Raw genomic sequence first — 18,590 nt, 5'->3', positions numbered from 1 at the left:
GCACTGTTGAGTCATTACAGGAGCTGGATCAAGGCTAACTTAGCCTTTTTGTGAATAAAGAATAATTATCCCCATTGTACACACCTATCTGTTATAAGGATTCATCACCTTTACAATGGTAATTATAGTGTGGTTAATATTAACATTAATTGTGATCATGGAAACATTTGGAAATCCCAAGGGGAAAAGGTCCTAGGTTAATATAAGATGGTGAAAGTTCAAAAGGCAGAAAATATGTCTCAGGATAATAAGACAGAGAAAACAAATGTGAAAATGTATGCAAGTGGTTTTCAAATGTGTTTTAGCAGCAGAGTCCTGTCTTCAAATGAAACGTTCAGTGGACGTCCCTCCCCTAAACCACACACAGTGGAGCTGCTCTCCGTGCAAGGCAGGGCCAGCTGGGAGTGGTATAGAGCCAGAGCCCACCCTTCCTCCTCCTCACCCATTCTCTCCCCTGGTGAAGTGGTGGCCTCTGCAGCAGCCCCAAGGAGCCTCTAGGCTTCCGTGGGGCAGTATGAAAGCCAGGAGTGAAAGAGGGATGCAAAAAGGACCTTAATTTCCATAATACAATGAAGGGGGGGGTTGCAAGTCAACCTTATAGGACCCTAAAGCCAGCATATTTGTACATCAATGGTCCCATTCCTGGCTTTTGTCTTTCTAGTCATCTGTTTCTTAACCTTGATTTTTCATGCATATATATTTTATCACAGTTAATACATTTTTGTAATGCAACCCAAATTCTTTACAGAGTCTAAGTTGGTGTATGGATACATGCACAAAGTTCTAAAGAGAGAGAGAGAGAGAGACAGACAGACACACACACAGAGAAACAGCATCTTACACTGTAACACGAGTATTCATAGGGCTTGGCTTAACTTGTTCTATGACACACTATTCCGAAAGGTCCTATGATATTTTATTGTGTCTTATATACACTGGCTTGCAGCAATCCAAATGAAAACTAAATACACTTTAAAATGTACTGCAAGATTCTTAAGAGCCTTAAAATAGAGCTTTACTCTAAGAAGACTACACTTTTCCCTGAATAATGAGAGGTGTTCTGAATACCCATTATAAGACATTAAACATGGATGGTCTAATTAGTCCCTTTACTTCTAATGGTACATTTATTAGAAAGAGGGGAAATAATATGAAGCACTTTTCTAAGTCAGATTTCTGTGAATATTTACATTAAAAAAACAGCCTGCTAACTTACAATAATACTGCTTTGTGTAAATTTGACTAAGGGCTATTAAAATTTCCTAAATGCTCTACAGAAAAATAAAACATTTAAATTTCTATCAATTTGAAAGACTAAGGAGAGAGAAAACAAAAACCCCTGAAATTCAAACAATTACAGGATATAATTTTTATGATTTGTAAAGAAATATTTATAACTTGAAAAGGAAAGGCTGGTGACATATATAAAAATTAGGGAGGCAATTCTTTTCCTAGTTCAGGAAAATTATAGTTCTCAGAGAAGACACTGAAAATTAGCTCTTAGTTGATACTCATTATGCTAGGGTTCCTAAAGACTTCCACCCCTTTTTATTTCTGAAAAGAGAAACGTATTTCTTTTAGAATGTGAAGCATAGCTTTAATGGCCTAAGGTTCCAGGGTAGGCCTGAGGTTCTGCAGACTACAGCGTGGGGGGCCAGCTACGGGGGGGCCAGGAAAGCACATCTCCTGCTTTCCTCTGTTGGGAACTTTTACAGTGTTAAAATAGTCAAGGAAAAAATTTTAAAAAGAAAAATATTTCTTGATGCGTGAAAATCCCTTGAAATTCCAATTCCAGCATCCATAAATAAAGTTTTATTGGAGCCCAGCCAGGGCCATTCATTTACATTTTGTCTATGGCCACTTTCCCGCCATGATGGCAGAGTGGAGTGGTTGCCACACAGACTGGCCCAAGAGCCTAAGATACTGACTCAATTTGGCCTCTTACAGAAGAATCGGCCAAAGTGTGACCGAAGAGCTGCAACCCCCCTCCGGACTGGCAGGTCCCTGGGGCACACAGTAGGAGGCGTACCTGGTTGAGATGGTGCAGGTATGTGTCAAGACACCAGAAACAGCCGTTGCAGCATCTGAACGTGCACCTGGACGATGCTCGGCGCTGTTGGGATCGGGTTGAGACAAAGGAGCAGAGTCAAAAATGACACAGGAACGAAAGTGAGCAGCAGCTTCTGAGGAAACACTGTTTCCACCTGCAAATTTCTGCATCGAGGGCAACACTAGCGCAGCTCTCATTTGGTATGGGAGAATCTCTCCTATTTTGCCCATGCTACTCCTACCACTAATTACTATCCTTATCAGTGCTGATGAACAAAGTTTCTCTCCTGTGGGCTCACCTGTATGGCTGCTGTCAACCCCAAGAGAAGGCGGTTGGTTAGTCCATGTTGAACGGTGAAGGAAAAGTAGGCCTTCTGGCTCTACTACACAGAATCTCTCTCCCCCACTCATGTGTCCCTGAGTGTCTTAAATGGTACATTTTGCTTTTTCAAACCGAAATTTATATTCATGAAAAATACACATGCCAGAGACACACACACACAAAAATAATACATTGTTGATACTAGTTATGTGCCCACATAAATAAAGAATCAAGTTTAACTTTGGGGAAAATAAATCCTGGAGTGAGACTTTCGGGACTAAGTTTCAAGGGATAAATTAGTCTTTGAAATATAACTTGAGTTTGTTCATAACTCAAGAATGAATAATTTAATGAAACTCTCCAGGGAGGGGAGATCGACCACGTCCTACTCACTCTCCAGAGTGAAAATAATCCCTCAAAACAATCCTGAAATAGCCTCGAATGAGGACCCCAGGCATAACGCAGCCTTATATGGCTATTTTCTTATCCCAGTGTTAATTCAATTGGATGAAACTTGATCTGGACCTTTTCAGCCTAGCCGAGGTGGTGAATGGGCCTATTTAACGTAGGAAAGATCATACCCTGGCTGTGTGAAAGGTTTAACTTGTAGACACAGTACTGGGCTATAAAGCTGCTGAGGAAGACAATTTTTTTTTTTTTTAATTTAAGGAAGGACGCATTTTCCCAACAGTGACATCACTAAAAGGGAGTTTGGCCCCTTGGTCCTTATGGGACCCGAGGAGTGATAAATAACCTTTTAGACCTCAGTCAGAGAGACCTTGGGGCTTCCACTGGCTTCTCTTTCAGATTTACGGAGAGCTGTTTCCCCAAAGAGTTCAACACGCCTAGCTCCAGCAGGAATCGCAGCTCCGGGATTATCCGTGACTAATGCGCACATATACACACACACACACATCCATATACCACACGCACACAGGTATTCAAAATAAAATGCTGTTCTGCTCTTCAAGAAATATTTCTCCAAGTTTCCTAAGATTGAAGGATTGATTTCAAAATGCAGCAGCCAGAAGTTGCTAGATTTGCCCTGGTTGTGGAGATGCCTCTTCCAGTCGCCAAAATGCAGCCAGGCAAAATTTTAATAGATACACACAAAAAGTTCTACCACTGGGGCAACTGTTTAGTACACATTTCAAAATAAGGCAGCCAGATCATTTTCTATTGACATGCACTCGATTATTTCTAATTGCTATACTAACCTGAAATCTTGATTAGAGATTTAAAGATATCAACAGTTTAGACTTGTTTTAAAGGAACAAAAACAGTTCTAAAATATAATATGAACCCACATATAAAATGTTCTAAGGACACACAGCAATACCCAAAGGGCTGGAATCAGGTAAGTTTGTGAAACTCTGACTAAGCCACCAACCCTGAGGTGGCAGCGGGGGTTTGGGGAGGGCGGGGGAAGAGATTAACATTGTGCGAAAACAGAAAAGTTGGGAAAAGTCCAATCTTCTCTTGTTTGGCTGGCCAGAAATACCATGAGAACAGCTGTTTTCCTGGTGTTCTGGTTTCCACTGGCTTTCATAACCAAATGTGCATGGAAATAAAAACCAGGGAGGAGAAAACCCCCAGGCACAAAAGCCCTACAGTGTTCTGTCCTTTGAGCAGAGATGTAGGTCAGCTTGCCCATTTCTCACTCTCAGTGCTTGTGCTTCCCGCACACACCAGTAACTTCCCACACACACCAGTAACTAACTTCCCCCACACACCAGTAACTTCCCATGGCACCCTCCAAGAAACACAAAAGGCAGGGAATATTTTAGCATTAAAACAGAAACAAATATTACTCCTATCTTACAGTGTATTCTCTTACTTAAAAAAAAAAAACAGGATAAATGTTTAAAAAGATTGTTTAAATTTCACCTTTAAGAATTCATCCCCTTTGTTCAACAGTTAAATAAGAAGAAAAGCCAGCTAACTCAGAACTATTCCCTCCACACCCCACCCGCTACCACACGTTGGAGAAAGCCCAATAAACAAGGCCATCAACAAAACAGAGACTGGAAGAAAAAAAGGTTTGCTGGGGAAGGTGGGGGGATGGGACCTGAGAAACAGGAGCCTTCTGAATGGCCGCTGTCACAGGTCACATTCCTGTCCTGGGACCCGCTGTAGTTTTCCAGTAATTAACTTCTCTGCAACCCAAACACGGAGCGCGCACTGTGCATTAGGATGTTGCCTTACCTTCTCTTTCAGAGCGTTATAAATGCACATGAGAATGACTCTTGGAATCCTCACCGCAGCAATCAAAAACGACCCTTTCACGGCTGTTCCTTGATGGTAGCACAAAAGAATGGAGAGAGACGAAAGGATCGGACGGTCGGGAGGGTCATTTTTATTTCTGGGAATAGGGGAGAAGACGGCATTTTAAAAAGCAACAAAAAAACTTCTCTCTGGTTCAAATCATCCATGGTACTGACAATTTATAAAGCAGTAATGCAACAGCATTTGGCAAATGTTTTATGCTCTTTGGTAGCTAAGGTTAAATTATTTCTTGGTCTAATTTAATTCCTTCTGGAGACACTCAATCCTGCAAACAAATACAGAAAAAAATATTTTAACACTGATGAGTTGGAAGTAACTCTGTAACGCCCACCCCTTCCAGCAACCCTTTTAAGTGGCCTATTAATCTCATTTTTGTTTAATTGTATCACAGTCTCCGAGGTTTAAGTCACACAGGAGCATATGTAAATATTGCCCGCATCAGCTTCGTGGTTAAAAGCATCACCAAATCACATGACCAGGATCAGCGGCCAGAGAGGTGCCAGTGAGCTCAGCTTAACAGGAAGGGACAGAGGGCCCTGGGTGCTTGGCTCCTGCCCTGCTGCTCCAGCCTCCAGAAATCCAGCTGATTTCTCCTCTGCTTTGTAAAGGTCACTTCAGTGTGAATCATTTACGGGACTTGTCATGACGCAGCTCCCAAGAATGTGTACGAGGCAGTTTCACAGGCAGGGGGAAAAAGTGAAAAAGAACAGAATGGGCACAGCCTTCACCCTACCCCAAACCTGAAAGATAAAACAAAGGAGGGAGGGCTGATGTCATCCCGAGGGTGACCCTCAGAATTCCCGCTGGAGCCAGTTCTGGAAAATGGGGACTTTCTGAGAAGCAACTTCACATATTCAAAAGGGAAGCTTGGTTTCTGCATAATGGATTATTCTACAACTTGCTCTGGTCGATAATAAGTCACTATGAATTAAGGTTTTGACAACAGCCTAGGTTTTGAGGGAGGAAAAGGAAGGCAGCCAGAAATGTTAAAAAAAAGTTGGCAATGGCTGCATTTTGCTGTTGCTGAAATCATCCAGGAAGAAAAAGAGAACACGAAAGTAATATTGAGAGCTGGAGAACTGCAACCCAGTTGTCCCACAAAAAGGGTGATGTGTGTTCAACCCAATATTATTTACAATAGGAAAAGCCAGGGAAGCTATTGCTGATAGGAATTCATTTTGACCTGATAAACTAGAAAAGCAGTGTAGGCCAGGAAAATCTGACACATTTTTTTCCCCTTTCCTCATTTTTTTTTTTAAAGGAAGAATGTTTACTTTTCCACTGAGGAGATTTATGTGCCTTAGAACTTATTATGGTGCTCAAGAGGGGATGCGAGGAGAAGAGGACAGCACCTGCTTTCCATCTGGTAGGGAAACAAATGATTCATAGGCCACTGTGAACGGGGGCCTTGCGGTCTAGTCCTCCAGGTACTGAAGTTTGGGGTTGGGCATTAGCTTTCTGAGGTTTCGCTGCGATGGGATTAACCATTTCAGGCAGAGGAGTGTCTGCACCGCCTCAACTTCCCAGCCCATAGCATATCCGGTTATGACTCTAGGCTCTGCAGGGCTTGGCTAGAAGATGCAGAGGTTCCAGGAGCTGGGTTATCACATGATGAGAGAGGGAACGTAAAGAGAAGGCCGTTTCCAGGCGCGGTGGCTCATGCCAGTAATCCTAGCACTCTGGGAGGCTGAGGTGGGCGGATCGCTTGAGCTCAGGAGTTCAATACCAGCCTGAGCAAGAACAAGACCCCATTTCTACTAAAAATAGAAAAAATTAGCCGAGCATGGTGGCACATGCCTTCAGTCCCAGCTACCCGGGAGGTTGAGGCAGGAAGATTGCTTGAGCCCAGGAGTTCGAGGTTGCTGTGAGCTAGGCTGATGCCACGGCACTCTAGCCTGGGCAACAGAGTGAAACTCTGTCTCCAAAGAAAAAGAGAAGGCCCTTTCAACTCAAGCCAGCTCACAGAGCCAGGAGTCACTCAGTAGCTGCCCTCAAAATGAGAGACAGAAATAAACAAACAAACAAAAAATAACTAGAAACAGCCCTACAAAAAAAAGGCTAAATCAGGGGAGTGTCTCTGAGGCTCCCACCTTCTCCTCTTAGACCCTTTTCCAAACATCCTCCTGTCATCCTTCCCTGCTGTGTATGCGGCTGGTGGCTTCAGCTCTGTCTCCCTCATGACCAGCAAAACTTGCCTTCAGGAAGAGGATCTGATTATACCCAGTGAAGTTTCCAATATACTTACCTCTGCACTTAACCATATTCTAAAAATTGACCTAAGGGATGGCATCGCAGTGTTGGGCATCACTGGGCAACTCAGCAATGAGTTTATTAGGGGCCTGGGGGGCTCGCTCACTGGTCTCTAGGGAGCACTGTGTGTTGAGCACCAACCAACTGGGCCACATCCACCCCAATTCTGTGGGTGATGGCAGTAAGGGAGACTCGGCAGCATCAGAGAGTAAATAACTCCAGGACGTGCGTCCCTTCTTTTAAACCTGTGGCTGCCTTGAGTGCTAACAGGTGCCTGGCCCCAAACTACAGAGCCAGCTCCCCAGAACACCCCATGGATCCAAGTCCATGGGCAAGGGTTTAATGGTCCCACCCATCCAAGTCCTATACCCCTTTGGGTAGGGGTCCATAAGTGCTGTTGTACAACTACCCATCCCATCAGACACCACAAAACAGGTCCCAGGAGTAAGTTTTAGCTCTAGTTAGATCCAGCCTCGTGCTCACTAAAACCTCTTCAAACAAGGGAAACGAATTTCGTGCTGAGGCTCCTGGACAAGGTGTGCGCTGCCTGGCATGGACGGCCTCCTTGTAAGGCTGGTCCCTAGCGAAGGAGACCAGTGTGGTCCCCTCAAGGACCACGACCCTTCCTGATATTTCTTTCAGCAAAATCACTGCAAGATGGGGTTGGGAGGACCAAGGAAACTGCAAGGTTCTCTCCAATTCTACAGAACATGTAACCTGTGTTTATTATAAAGAAAAGGATTCCTTCGCTGCCCTGGGTAACTCGTTAGGGTTAGGATAATTCATCTGTCTCTACCTAAATTCCTCCAGCCCTGCCATGAATCCGTTTCCTCTCTTCTTCCTCAGCAGATCCAGGACAGCTGGAAAACATCTTCTGTGTATTTGAAAACCATGATGAAGTCATGCCCCAAGCGTCCCTTCTCCAAGTTGAACAGTCTAGCTCCTTCTATCACATCCCTAGCAGCATCTTTATGGCTCTCAGTTGACCACTCTTGAGGCAAATGGATGTAAAAGGTAAATTTTACAGATTGCCCATATCCTGGTACTTGATGGTCTTTGTGTGAACTCTTCAGGCCTCTCAGTGCTTAAATGAATGACAAGGATGAATGCACTCCAGCTATATTTAATCTTCACCCTGAGTGCAGGCAGACGGAAGATGGCACAAAGAATTGTGAACTGGGAGATAGGAAAAGCCTTGAGGCTCCAAAATTGGGCAGAAAATTTTTAAAAAAGCAGAGTTCTTTAATAAATGAAATAGTCATGCTAAAAATAAATAATCATGCATTTTATTTAAAATTGTTTTTTTAAAGCAAAGTAATATATAAAGTCTCTTAAAAAACCAAATAGCACTGCTGGGCTTATTAGGAAAAACAGCAGTTTTCTTCTCCCATTTCTAATTCCCTCTCCCTAGAGATAATATTTTAGCTGTTTATTCTGGTACTCACCCCCACACTTCAAAATTGCGTGTTCTTACTGCTACTTCTTGCTTTTTCAGCTTCAGATATTGTCTACTGACCTTTCTACCATGGAAGATTCTGGTTTTATTTTCTTATACACCCTGAACCCCTCCCCCTCAAACACACTCTCATTTTCCCACCCTCTCTTCTTCCCAGTATAATTTAATTATAGCGAAGTTTTTAGTTAATGTTTAGTGTTTATGTTTTTAGTACATAAATAATATGTACTGTGAATTATATTCACAACTGATCTGAGTAGCATATTACAATTATATTTCCTTTCCTGTGCAACTTTTGGTTTTTCCTTAAGTTAACTTTTTCACATTTTTTATTTGCTTGGATTTCCATGGGCTTCGCTGACTGCTTCATCAAAGTGTGAATCTTCTCTCAACATGTTCAAACACACCTGGTATTTCTCCATTTCATTTTCTTATTTTGGGGACATGTCTCCCAGAGCCCGCTGTCCTCTGGTTCCACCCTGGACTGGATGTTTTCTACACCTGCTGCGTCGCTACCCTCCTGGGAATTCCCTTCTCTTCTGAAACTCATGTTTTCCTCCCTGGCTTACTCATTAGTTTCAGTGGGGAGCAGCCTTCCTAGAAAGGATGTGGGGAGGAGAATCTTTTGGGACTTTGCGTGCCTGAGTATGACTTTATTTTTCTTTACCCTTGACGGGTAGTAGACATAGGTACAGAATTCTAGGTTGGAAATAATCTTTCACTGGAATTTCATAGCCCTTGCTTCACTGTTTTCCCAGCTTAGAGTTGCTGTTGAAAGTCAGATCCCATCTGGGTGCGTGATCCTTTGCCTGTGATCTTTTTTTCCCTTGAGAAGCCTTTGGGATCTTCTCTTTACTCATGTCCTCCAGCCCTGGGAAATTTTCTTTGATAATTTCCTTTTTTTCTATTTCTGTAACTCATGTTAGTCAGATGTTAGTCTCCAAAATTTACCCTCTAACGTTTTATCCTTTCTCTCCTATGTTCCATTTCTTTGTATTTTTGTTCTACCTTTTGAAAGAGTTCTTCAACTTTATATTTTAATCTCTCAGTAGAAAACGTTCACTTTTGCAATCATATATTTAATCACTAAGGGGTCTTTCTTGTTCTCTCATTATTCCTTTCTTTTGGGGGGGTCTTGGTTTGTGGATACAATATTTCTTTGTTCTCTCTGATAATATTATAGTTCTTTTGTTTTGTAGTTTTCTTTTGCAACCTGCATTGTCTCTGTTTTCCCTAAAGTCCTTTGTTTTGTTTTGTTCATTTTTATCTCTTTCTTTTACTCTGAGGCTTTCTTCATATGTTTAATAATCATTGGTGAACAGTTTAAGAATGAGGCTCTAAAGAATGGCTTGGAAGCTCTTTGTGAGGGGCACTGCTGTTGCCTGGTGGGCTTCAGGGTTCCATTAGGAGTCAGGGAACCCCTTTCATTGGGGCCCCCATATGGCACCATCTGTAGGTCTTTCCTTTGGGTTAGACAGTTTCTCCAGGGCAGAATCCTCAAACCACCTCCTGGGGGATATCAACGTGGCTGCCAACACTTTGGGAGCTGAGCCGTGGAATGCGGGGTGTAGGGGGTCCCCATTATTCAGTATGTAGGCTTCCACTTATGCCCCCTGCATTCCCCATCTTCTGCTGGTGTGGAGGACAGGATCTGGGCATCTAACTGCTCCTTCGGAAGGGCTTTCAGCTCATCTTCCGAACTACAGTTTACGCCTGGATTCCTGAGCCTCTGTGGGATCCTACGGCTCAGTTCAGCCTGCATCTTACTCCTCTCTCCTCACCCGGCCAATAACAGACAAGCTTCCTCAGCCTTCTCTAGCGTGCTCCGAGTCACTGCCCGTCCAACCTCTCCTCAGCTCTGCTGTCCTTGATGCTTTTCATCTGCTGTCATTGCCTTTCTCTTTCTCACTGCCCTTGCGTGTTTCTGCCTTTTTCATTCTTTCCTGATTTTTTTTTGAGGGGTTGAAGAGAGGGAGGGGACTAGGAGATAAATGCATGTGCTTCACTGAAAATGCTTTGGTTTTGTTATTCTGAGATAACACAGAATTACTCTGCCAGATAAATGGTACCTGCTGGCCAATGTGGTTAGAATACTCTTTGCTTGCCTACTCAGGAGCAAGCAACACTCAGCGCCAAGGGCAACAGCCCCTCTGCCAGTCCTCCAGAGTCTCTGATGATGGAGGTTCCCAAGGGCACCTCTATATTAAAATCCCACAGTGCTCGTTATCATCAGCAGATAACCGCTCAATGGCATGAATCACCCTGGCTGACTGTCCTACCCCACAAAAGTTTCGTGTTTATCTATTTATTTGGTTTGAGAGATTAGAGGGTCAGACCTATCCAGAGTAAACTTCCTGTTCTGAGTCCAGCCCTGTCATTGTCCTGGCCCTGCTCCTGGGGCTCGTGGTCTCCACACTGCCCCCTGGACACACACACACACACACACACACACACACACACACACACACGCTAAAGAAGTTCAGGGTGTGTGTGTGTGTCCTCAATTATTTTCATGAAGTAACAGTTTATAAACATAGAAGCAAGAAAGCAAGTAATTAATGTTCACTAGTAATTAAATGTGCATAAATTATATTTTATAGTTACATACAATTCCTTTAGGATTTAAAATTATTTTCTAAGCAAACATTCTCCTAATTTTACAGAGGACAAAGTGAGGTTCCCAGAACTTAACAAAATGTGTTCAAAATAGACCAGTAATTTTTTTTAAGTCTGAAGTCAATAAGAATGAATATTTACAGGGGAATTCAATCCTTCCTTTTAATCTTTCAATTCTAAGCAATATGATCACTTCCCTGTTTGGCTTCTTTCTAAATTTTCTAGCTTAAAGCAAAAAAGCTTGGAAGGGTGACAGATTTAAGGCATAACATTTCTTGTCGCCACCAAGTGAGCATTCAGCCCAATTTTCAGCTTAGTCTTTTACTCTTGTCAATCCCTTTTAAAGGGTCAAGTCAAAACTGCCAGATATCCTTTGAGATACACAACATGAAGCATATAGACAAACCACGTAGACAAACCAACAGGAGAAAAACACTGGACCTACCTGTTGAAATAACAGGTAACCACTGTCCCAGCTATAGTCATTTGCTGGCATGCAAGGATGAACTCACTAGTCCAGATGAGGCCAATTAAATGGTACCACCACATACACCGAATGTCCAGGAGAGGCTGATATTCCACTCGGCCACCTTCAATAACCTGGGCAGCTCCTAAAGTTTAAAAGCACAAATGTACTTTATCATCGCTGTTTTCCTGAGCATGGAAGATGGTTCCACAGGCCACATTTCTTTATGCTTGGCCTTTGGTGGTACGTGAAGCACAGATGCCAAAGTGAAGTGTGAAGTACCTACCATAATTTAAAATCTCCATAGCAAAAACTAAAATTTGAGAACACACGTTTAGCTTCTAAATAATATCAATAATGATAATTACAGTCATGACTGCTAGACAATTTCCAAGACATTTGATATATACTCCGATATTCATCCCACTTTGTAGATGTGAAAACAGTTTTGGAAGAGTTAAGTAACTTTTTGTAAAGTCTCATTGCTCATGATTAATAGAAGGAGAATATAAACCTGAACACACTGGACTCTAAGACCCATGGTTTCAACTACACCCCTTTGTAATGCAAATCAAATTTTTTGCATTGATGAAACCACATAAAGCCATTAGAACCATGTTATAGAACCCTACTTCGACAAACACAGACTTTATAAGAGAGAAAGAGACAAGGGTCTTTGTTTTCTCAAAGGGATTCAGTTCAGATTTCACTTCAAGAGCAACCTCTTCTAGCACATTTAAAATGTCTCCTGGGCCTCAGTGTTAACCTTTCTAGGTTCAAATCCCAACTTTACCCTTTCATGAGTAGCCTGGACAAGTCATGTGGCCTCTCAGAGTTTTAGCAACCTTACCTAGAGTACCTATGTCCTGGTAGTAGTGTGAGCATGGAGTGACATTACCTAGATACCTGGAAGGTGCTTGGTATAGGGCCTGCCTGTAGAATTAGCACTACATCAGTGATGGGGGAGGGGGAGGGGAAACTTCCCCTTTGCCCCAGAGGTTTGATGAAAGGTCAACTCAAAATAAGGCAGATTAGTAAGAGAAAGAGGTTTATTTACCATGTGCACAGGGAGAATCACAGAATGATTACCGAATGTCCCAATGGGGTCCAGAAAGTTATGTACTGTCTTTTTAGAAGGAGGGAGACATGAGAACTATAGGTAATTCTATTGAGGGGCAATTAATGGTTATTAGGGAGGATGAATAGATACTTGGTTGAATAAATGAATGAGGGAAACAGATTGACTTGTAAATGATACTCCTTGGAAATTAACCTAAGGGACAGGTATTATATTTAAAATTATTTGGACCAGGTCTGGTTGCATTTTTGGTCTTCTTTCCTGCAATATATTGAGATAATAGGGAGGGGAAAGGAAGTTGATTATTCTTTTTGATGGGTCTGTTTTTTATGAAGAAAGAGGGAAAGGCTGCTGATTTCTAAGGAACTTTAATTCAAAATACTCTTTACACCAAGGAGTCATATTTTGGGGTGAAATTTCCTTAGTTCCTTCAGTGTTGATGATGATGGTGGTGATTAAATTGCAGGAGCACAGTACTGCATTCAACTGAGGCCAGCAAGGACGCTCTCACAATGTTCTGTCATTCATGTGGCTATACCCTGCTTTCCTTTCTCTCACCTAGAGAAGCCCTTGAATTAGGTTTGCAGACATTGGTGCATCCAAACCCCAGCTTGGCGGCTGCATTTGATTTCTAGATGTCTTCCCACTATGGATTTTAAATCACCTACTGTCAGGAAGAAGATGGGCACTTTGGTCTTTAAGAAAACCTACAACTTGAACAACATTTAAAGACAGTTTCATATTTCCTGTCATAGCTATAAATTGACTTCAGATTCATAATTCATGTGTCTTTAGACATTCACAGCACGGTCTGTGAGAAGGAAAGGGGAGAAGATAATCATGCTATAGAGTGAAACTGATTCCACAGACTAAGGCCGGTCTCAATTCTCTGTGCTATATGTGCTGCGGAACAAGAGTCACATTGTAGAAATAGTGGAACAGCTTGATTTACGGAGAGAGGTTAATATTTATTGAGCACTGGGCTCATTTGGCTTGGAGGCGATCTGTTTCAGGTAAGGCAAGGATAAATGCCTATGATTTTCGAAACAAGCATGTTTCAGAAAACATTCCCAATTCCAGGCCAGGTGCGGTGGCTCACACCTATAATCCTAGCACTCTGGGAGGCCAAGACGGGCAGATCGTTTGAACTCAGGAGTTCCAGACCAGCCTAAGCAAGAGTGAGACCCCATCTCTAACAAAAATAGAAAAAATTAGCCAGGCATGGTGACACATGCTTGTAGTCCCAGCTACTCTGGAGCCTGAGGCAGAAGGATTGCTTGAGCTCATGAGTTTGAGGTTGCTGTGAGCTAGGCTGATGCCATGACACTCTAGCCAGGGCAACAGAGTGAGACTCTGTCTCAAAAACAACAACAACAACAACAGAAAAGGAAAACATTCCCAATTCCAAATGAGGTGGCGTCTCCCAAAGAGAATGCACACTTAGGCGGATCAGGTCAGTGGACTTTTGAGAACCACTCTGGAATATGAGAAGTACTCTGGGCCAGGAAACAAGCATACTTCTCTTATAAGGCCCTCGAGTATCAGGGACAGAGCATGGCTCTGCAAGAACAGGCTTACAATACCACATTGTGGGGGGAAACGTTTCCACAGAGCAGGAGGGATGACTTCCTCAGACGGACAGCGGTAAGTGCGCAGGCCCTGGGCGCTGAGGGGGCGTGGCCTCTCGCCTCGGCCCTGGGCCGGGAGGTCACACATGCACGCGCCTCCCAGCCCAGCACGCCGCTGGCAACAGTCGGAGAGAGGCCCAGCTAAGGTGATACGATCTGCTTAGGCTTTAAAGCCTTTGGCATTCCCCAAAGCGGAGTCCATAAGTTATTTCTGACTGATCACACTGTCGTTTTTGAACATCCTTGTCAAAGCCATCTTCTATTTTCATTGCTGGGGGTCAGCTGTACCAGGCTGTTTATGGACCTCCCTTCAGGGCAAGGTTCCTCGCCTTCTCCGTGCACCAACCGACGTTTTGTTGGGGGTGGGGGCCTGCGCCCAGCATTATAGGATGTTTAGCAGCAAGCCTGGCCTCTCTGCACTAGATGCTGGGAGGATTCCCTCCCCGCCCCCTTATGACAACCCAAAATGTCTCCAGATATTGCCAAATGCCATCTGGGGGGCAAACAGCCACTGCTTTAAGCAAACATTATTGAAGAATCAGGCGCCCTGGCTTCAAGGCAAAAGGCTGGAAACAGAAGTTGGAAGCAGCCGAGAGCCTGCGGGTTACAGAGCCCGTGGGTGGGGCAGACGCGCTTCCGTGCACACGACTGCCCTCTCCTGGATGGCTGTGTCAGTGCAGGCGAGATCTCTTCCTCGCACCTCCTCCTTGCCTTGTTACTATGGACTGTACTCTACAGCTACACCCGTCGGCAGCTAACGGGAGTCAGTGGGAACTGGGCTATCCACAGATCCCAAGAGATGATGGATCTCGGAGGATGGTGGTGGAAAGGACACTATACTGGGAGAAGACGTGGTTCCAGGCTCAGCTGTGACACATGTGACAAGCAATTTGGGCCACAGTAAAGATGAAGAGAGTGAAGAAGACAAGCTTGGGACAGTGATTACAGGCTTGGGCGTGAGAGTCACACAGGCTAAGAGTCACCTCTCTGCACTGTCTTCTAATGGTTGAGCAAGCTCGGGCAAGTTGTGGGACCTTTTTAAAAAAAATCTGTTTCATCACCTGTAATCTGAGGATATTAATACCTACTTCTCACACCCTTGGGTGATCTCATCCCGTCTCGTGGCTGTAAATGCCACACATGTATCTGTTATGAGTAGTAAGCACAGTACATGTGTAAGGTGTTTAGAATGGTAGGTGCCATACAGGGGAAGCTAGAAATGAGAAATAGGTAGACATGATTATGCTTCTGAAATTAAATAATCATTGAGCATCTACTGCATGCTGGCATTGTGCTGGATATTAGCTATCGGGGAAAAAAATGAAGGAGGCAAAAAGAAAATCACAAAGAAAATACCATCTGAGTGACTATCAGGAACTCAAATGTTCCCACGTCGGTCTATTTATTTCTCCTTCTTTGGAGCAACTATTTTATAATTTTTTCTGGAACCTCCAAGAGTTTCTTTCAGCCAATGACCTTACTTCCTGTTTCTCTGAGAAAACTGAAGTAATCAGAAAACCTTTGCTAGTGCCTACACCCCCCGCCTACCTGCTATTAATATCAACATATGTCCAAACTCTGAGCACCTTTCCTTAATATGATAAACTGCCCACGATCTTGAGGCCAACCCTTCTGCTAGATCCCGCCCCTTCTCACCTACTTGAAGATCTCTCTTTAGCACTTCTCTCCCTCTTCATCAAAATATTCCTGTCTAAGGAATTCTTTTTTTTTTTTTTTTTTTTTTTTTGAGACAGAGTCTTGCTCTGTCACCCTGGGTAGAGTGCAGTGGTGTCATCATAGCTCACTGAAACCTCACACTCTTGGGCTCAAGTGATCCTCCTGCCTCAGCCTCCTAAGTAGCTGGGACTACGGGTGTGCACCACCATGCCCAGCTAATTTTTCTATTTTTAGTGGAAATGGGGTCTCGCTCTTGCTCAGGCTGCTCCTGAACTCCTGAACTCAAGCAATCTTCCTGCCTCCGCTTCCCAGAGTGCTAGGATTATAGGCTTGAGCCACCCCATGGCCTCTAATGAATCATTCTTAGTTATCTTCCACTTTTAAGAAAAATCTACGCTGGACTCTTTCCTCCTCCGGCGCCCTCCCCATTTCTTTGTTCCTCTTTATAGCCAAATTCCTCAAGATTGTAATTGCTTTTTCCAATTCCATTCCTCCCACTTTCTCTTAACCCACTCCCATCATGAGCCCTTCTTTGCTCCACCCTGGGTTGCTAAATTCAGGGTGAATCCTTAGTTCTGAACTTATTGATCAGCACCATTCGCTACACTGGACCCTTCTCATCTCCATGAAACCCTTCACCTGGATCCCAGGGGCCGCGCTAAACCCTCTTCCTCTTCCTCCCCACTGGGCACTCCCTTTTGGTTTCTATGCTTGTTCTTCCTTCTCTCCAGGGCATCTCAATGTTGAAATGCCTCAAAGCACAGTCCTTAGATGCCTTCTCTTCTCTATCTACACACATTTTAATCTCATGGTTTTAAATACTATTAATACACTCCCAAATTCCCAAATGTAAATCTCTAGCTGGGACATCTACCCCCCCGCCCCCAACTTCAGACTCACACAGCTAACTGCTTACTTACTTTACATTTCCATTTGGCTGTCTAAAAGACATCTCAATTAAAACCACCCCAAATTAATTTCTGATTTCCCCCTAAAATGCTCCACTCAAATTCTTGCCCCATCTTCGTTTATGACAATCGCATCTTCCAGTTGCTCAGGCCAAAACCCTCAGGGTCATCTCTAGCTCCTCTCTCTTTCCCATGCCCAGGAAATCCTATTAGCTCTATCTTCAAAATAGACACAGAATCTGACGTCGTGCCCCTTGCACCATTATGACCCTGTTCCAAAACACCATCATCTCCTTCCTGGATCACTGTTATTAAAATGTAAGTCAGGACAAGTTTCTATTCTGCTTAAAACCCTATAAGGACATCCCATCCCAGACCAGAAGCCAACATTCCTATAAAGGCCAGCAAGGCCCCAAGATCCAACCTTGTGTCTCCTCCAACCCTTCCTGAGCCATGCTCTCCCTCAACCCTCCCTTCTCCCTGAATGGGCTTCTGTGCTGTGCCCTGGAACCCTGGCCCCTGACAGGTCCCTCTGCCTGGGATGTTCCCCCTTGCTTCAGATAGCTCCATGGCTCTGCCCTCCCTCCCTGCCAGTCTTTGCTCAAGCATCACCTTCTCGATGAGGCACCCCTTCATCGCCAAATTTAAAATTACACCCTCACCCTGTATGCATTTCCTATTCCTCTGTTCTGCTTTATTTTTCTCCATACCGCTTATCAACTTTTAAAGTACTATAAAATTCACTTCATTTTATTTAATGACTGTCTCCCTCCACCTTCCAAACTGGAAAGAAAGCTGTATCTCCAGCATTTTTAACAGGGTCTCTCTAAGAGTAATGTTCAATAAACATCTGTTGAATGAATGAATGAATATCTTTTTTTTCTACATCTTTGTAATTGTGATGACAAATATATATTAAGTAACATATTCTATCAAAGTGATTTGGAGACAACTTTCTAGAGATCTCCCATGAAGACATCAGAATAATCCAGAGGAAATCTGTTATGTGGCTAGCTATAAATCTGGATATTATTAGCAAGCTTTAAAGCATTTCAAAAGACTAAGGTGACATAATGATCATTGTAAATGGCAGTTTCTTGAGGAAGGCAGCCCAGCTGGTTGGGATAATTCCCTAAAGGAAGCAGTCCCAACTTGGAAAGGTTCTACTTTCTAGCACATTCTGTGTACTTGGCCTCTTCCAGCCAACTGGCACAAGGTTCCTGCCGCACCCCCCCAGCCTGCTGGCACCCGTCCTGCCTGTGTCTCCCTCTGGCTTCAACTTATGCTCTGGCAGCATGAGGATCAGGGAAAAAGAGAGGAAACTCTCACTGACAGAGAGCCTACAGCTTACTGAGTTCTTCCCAGGTGTACATTTCACTTGATACCCATGACCCTGACGGAAATTTACTCACTGAGTCAGCACACGGCCACTAAAACCACTGAGCTAAGAGACACAGAAAAAAAAAGACACTGAGTCCCTGCCCTCAGGTATTCTTACTCTTGTGAGATAACAATACATTCTGCTTTTTTTGTTCTTCATAGCACTTGTCACCATGGGACATATAACACACTTACTTACTTCCTCTCTCCCCACCACTAGAACATAAGGACGTGGAGAGCAGCGCCGTCGTTTTGCTCACTGTGGGCGCACAGTAGGCACACAATGCTGACGTAGTAGGCATGCTATCAATAGTTGTTGAAAGAATGAAAAACATAAAATGTGCAAGGAAAAAGTGAAGAAGAAATATCTAAGTGTGGATGATACATTTATAAGATATTTTTAAGAAATATAATGCTTGAAACCAATCTTGAAGGATGACTAGTTTCAGAAGTTTGGGGCAGAGAGTTGGGGCG

The 18,590-nt window shown here is 43.6% G+C and overlaps 1 protein-coding gene across 3 annotated transcripts in view; it reads right to left on the bottom strand.

The window, feature by feature from the left end:
* Window positions 1-18,590, bottom strand: part of SLC44A3 (solute carrier family 44 member 3) — a 77,661-nt gene that overhangs the window by 27,310 nt on the left and 31,761 nt on the right. For all 3 annotated transcript variants that reach the window (XM_012790982.3, XM_012790981.2, XM_012790978.3), the window contains exons 10-12: window positions 11,425-11,590; window positions 4,577-4,733; window positions 2,030-2,113 (exon numbers count right to left, since the gene is read on the bottom strand). In XM_012790982.3, coding sequence (XP_012646436.2) covers window positions 2,030-2,113; window positions 4,577-4,733; window positions 11,425-11,590 — 407 coding nt within the window. The remainder of the gene's footprint in view (window positions 1-2,029; window positions 2,114-4,576; window positions 4,734-11,424; window positions 11,591-18,590) is intronic.

This window comes from Microcebus murinus, chromosome 2 (assembly GCF_040939455.1).
Source record: "Microcebus murinus isolate Inina chromosome 2, M.murinus_Inina_mat1.0, whole genome shotgun sequence".
NCBI classification, from domain to species: Eukaryota; Metazoa; Chordata; class Mammalia; order Primates; family Cheirogaleidae; genus Microcebus; species Microcebus murinus.
This window is presented reverse-complemented; position numbering and strand designations above follow the sequence as displayed.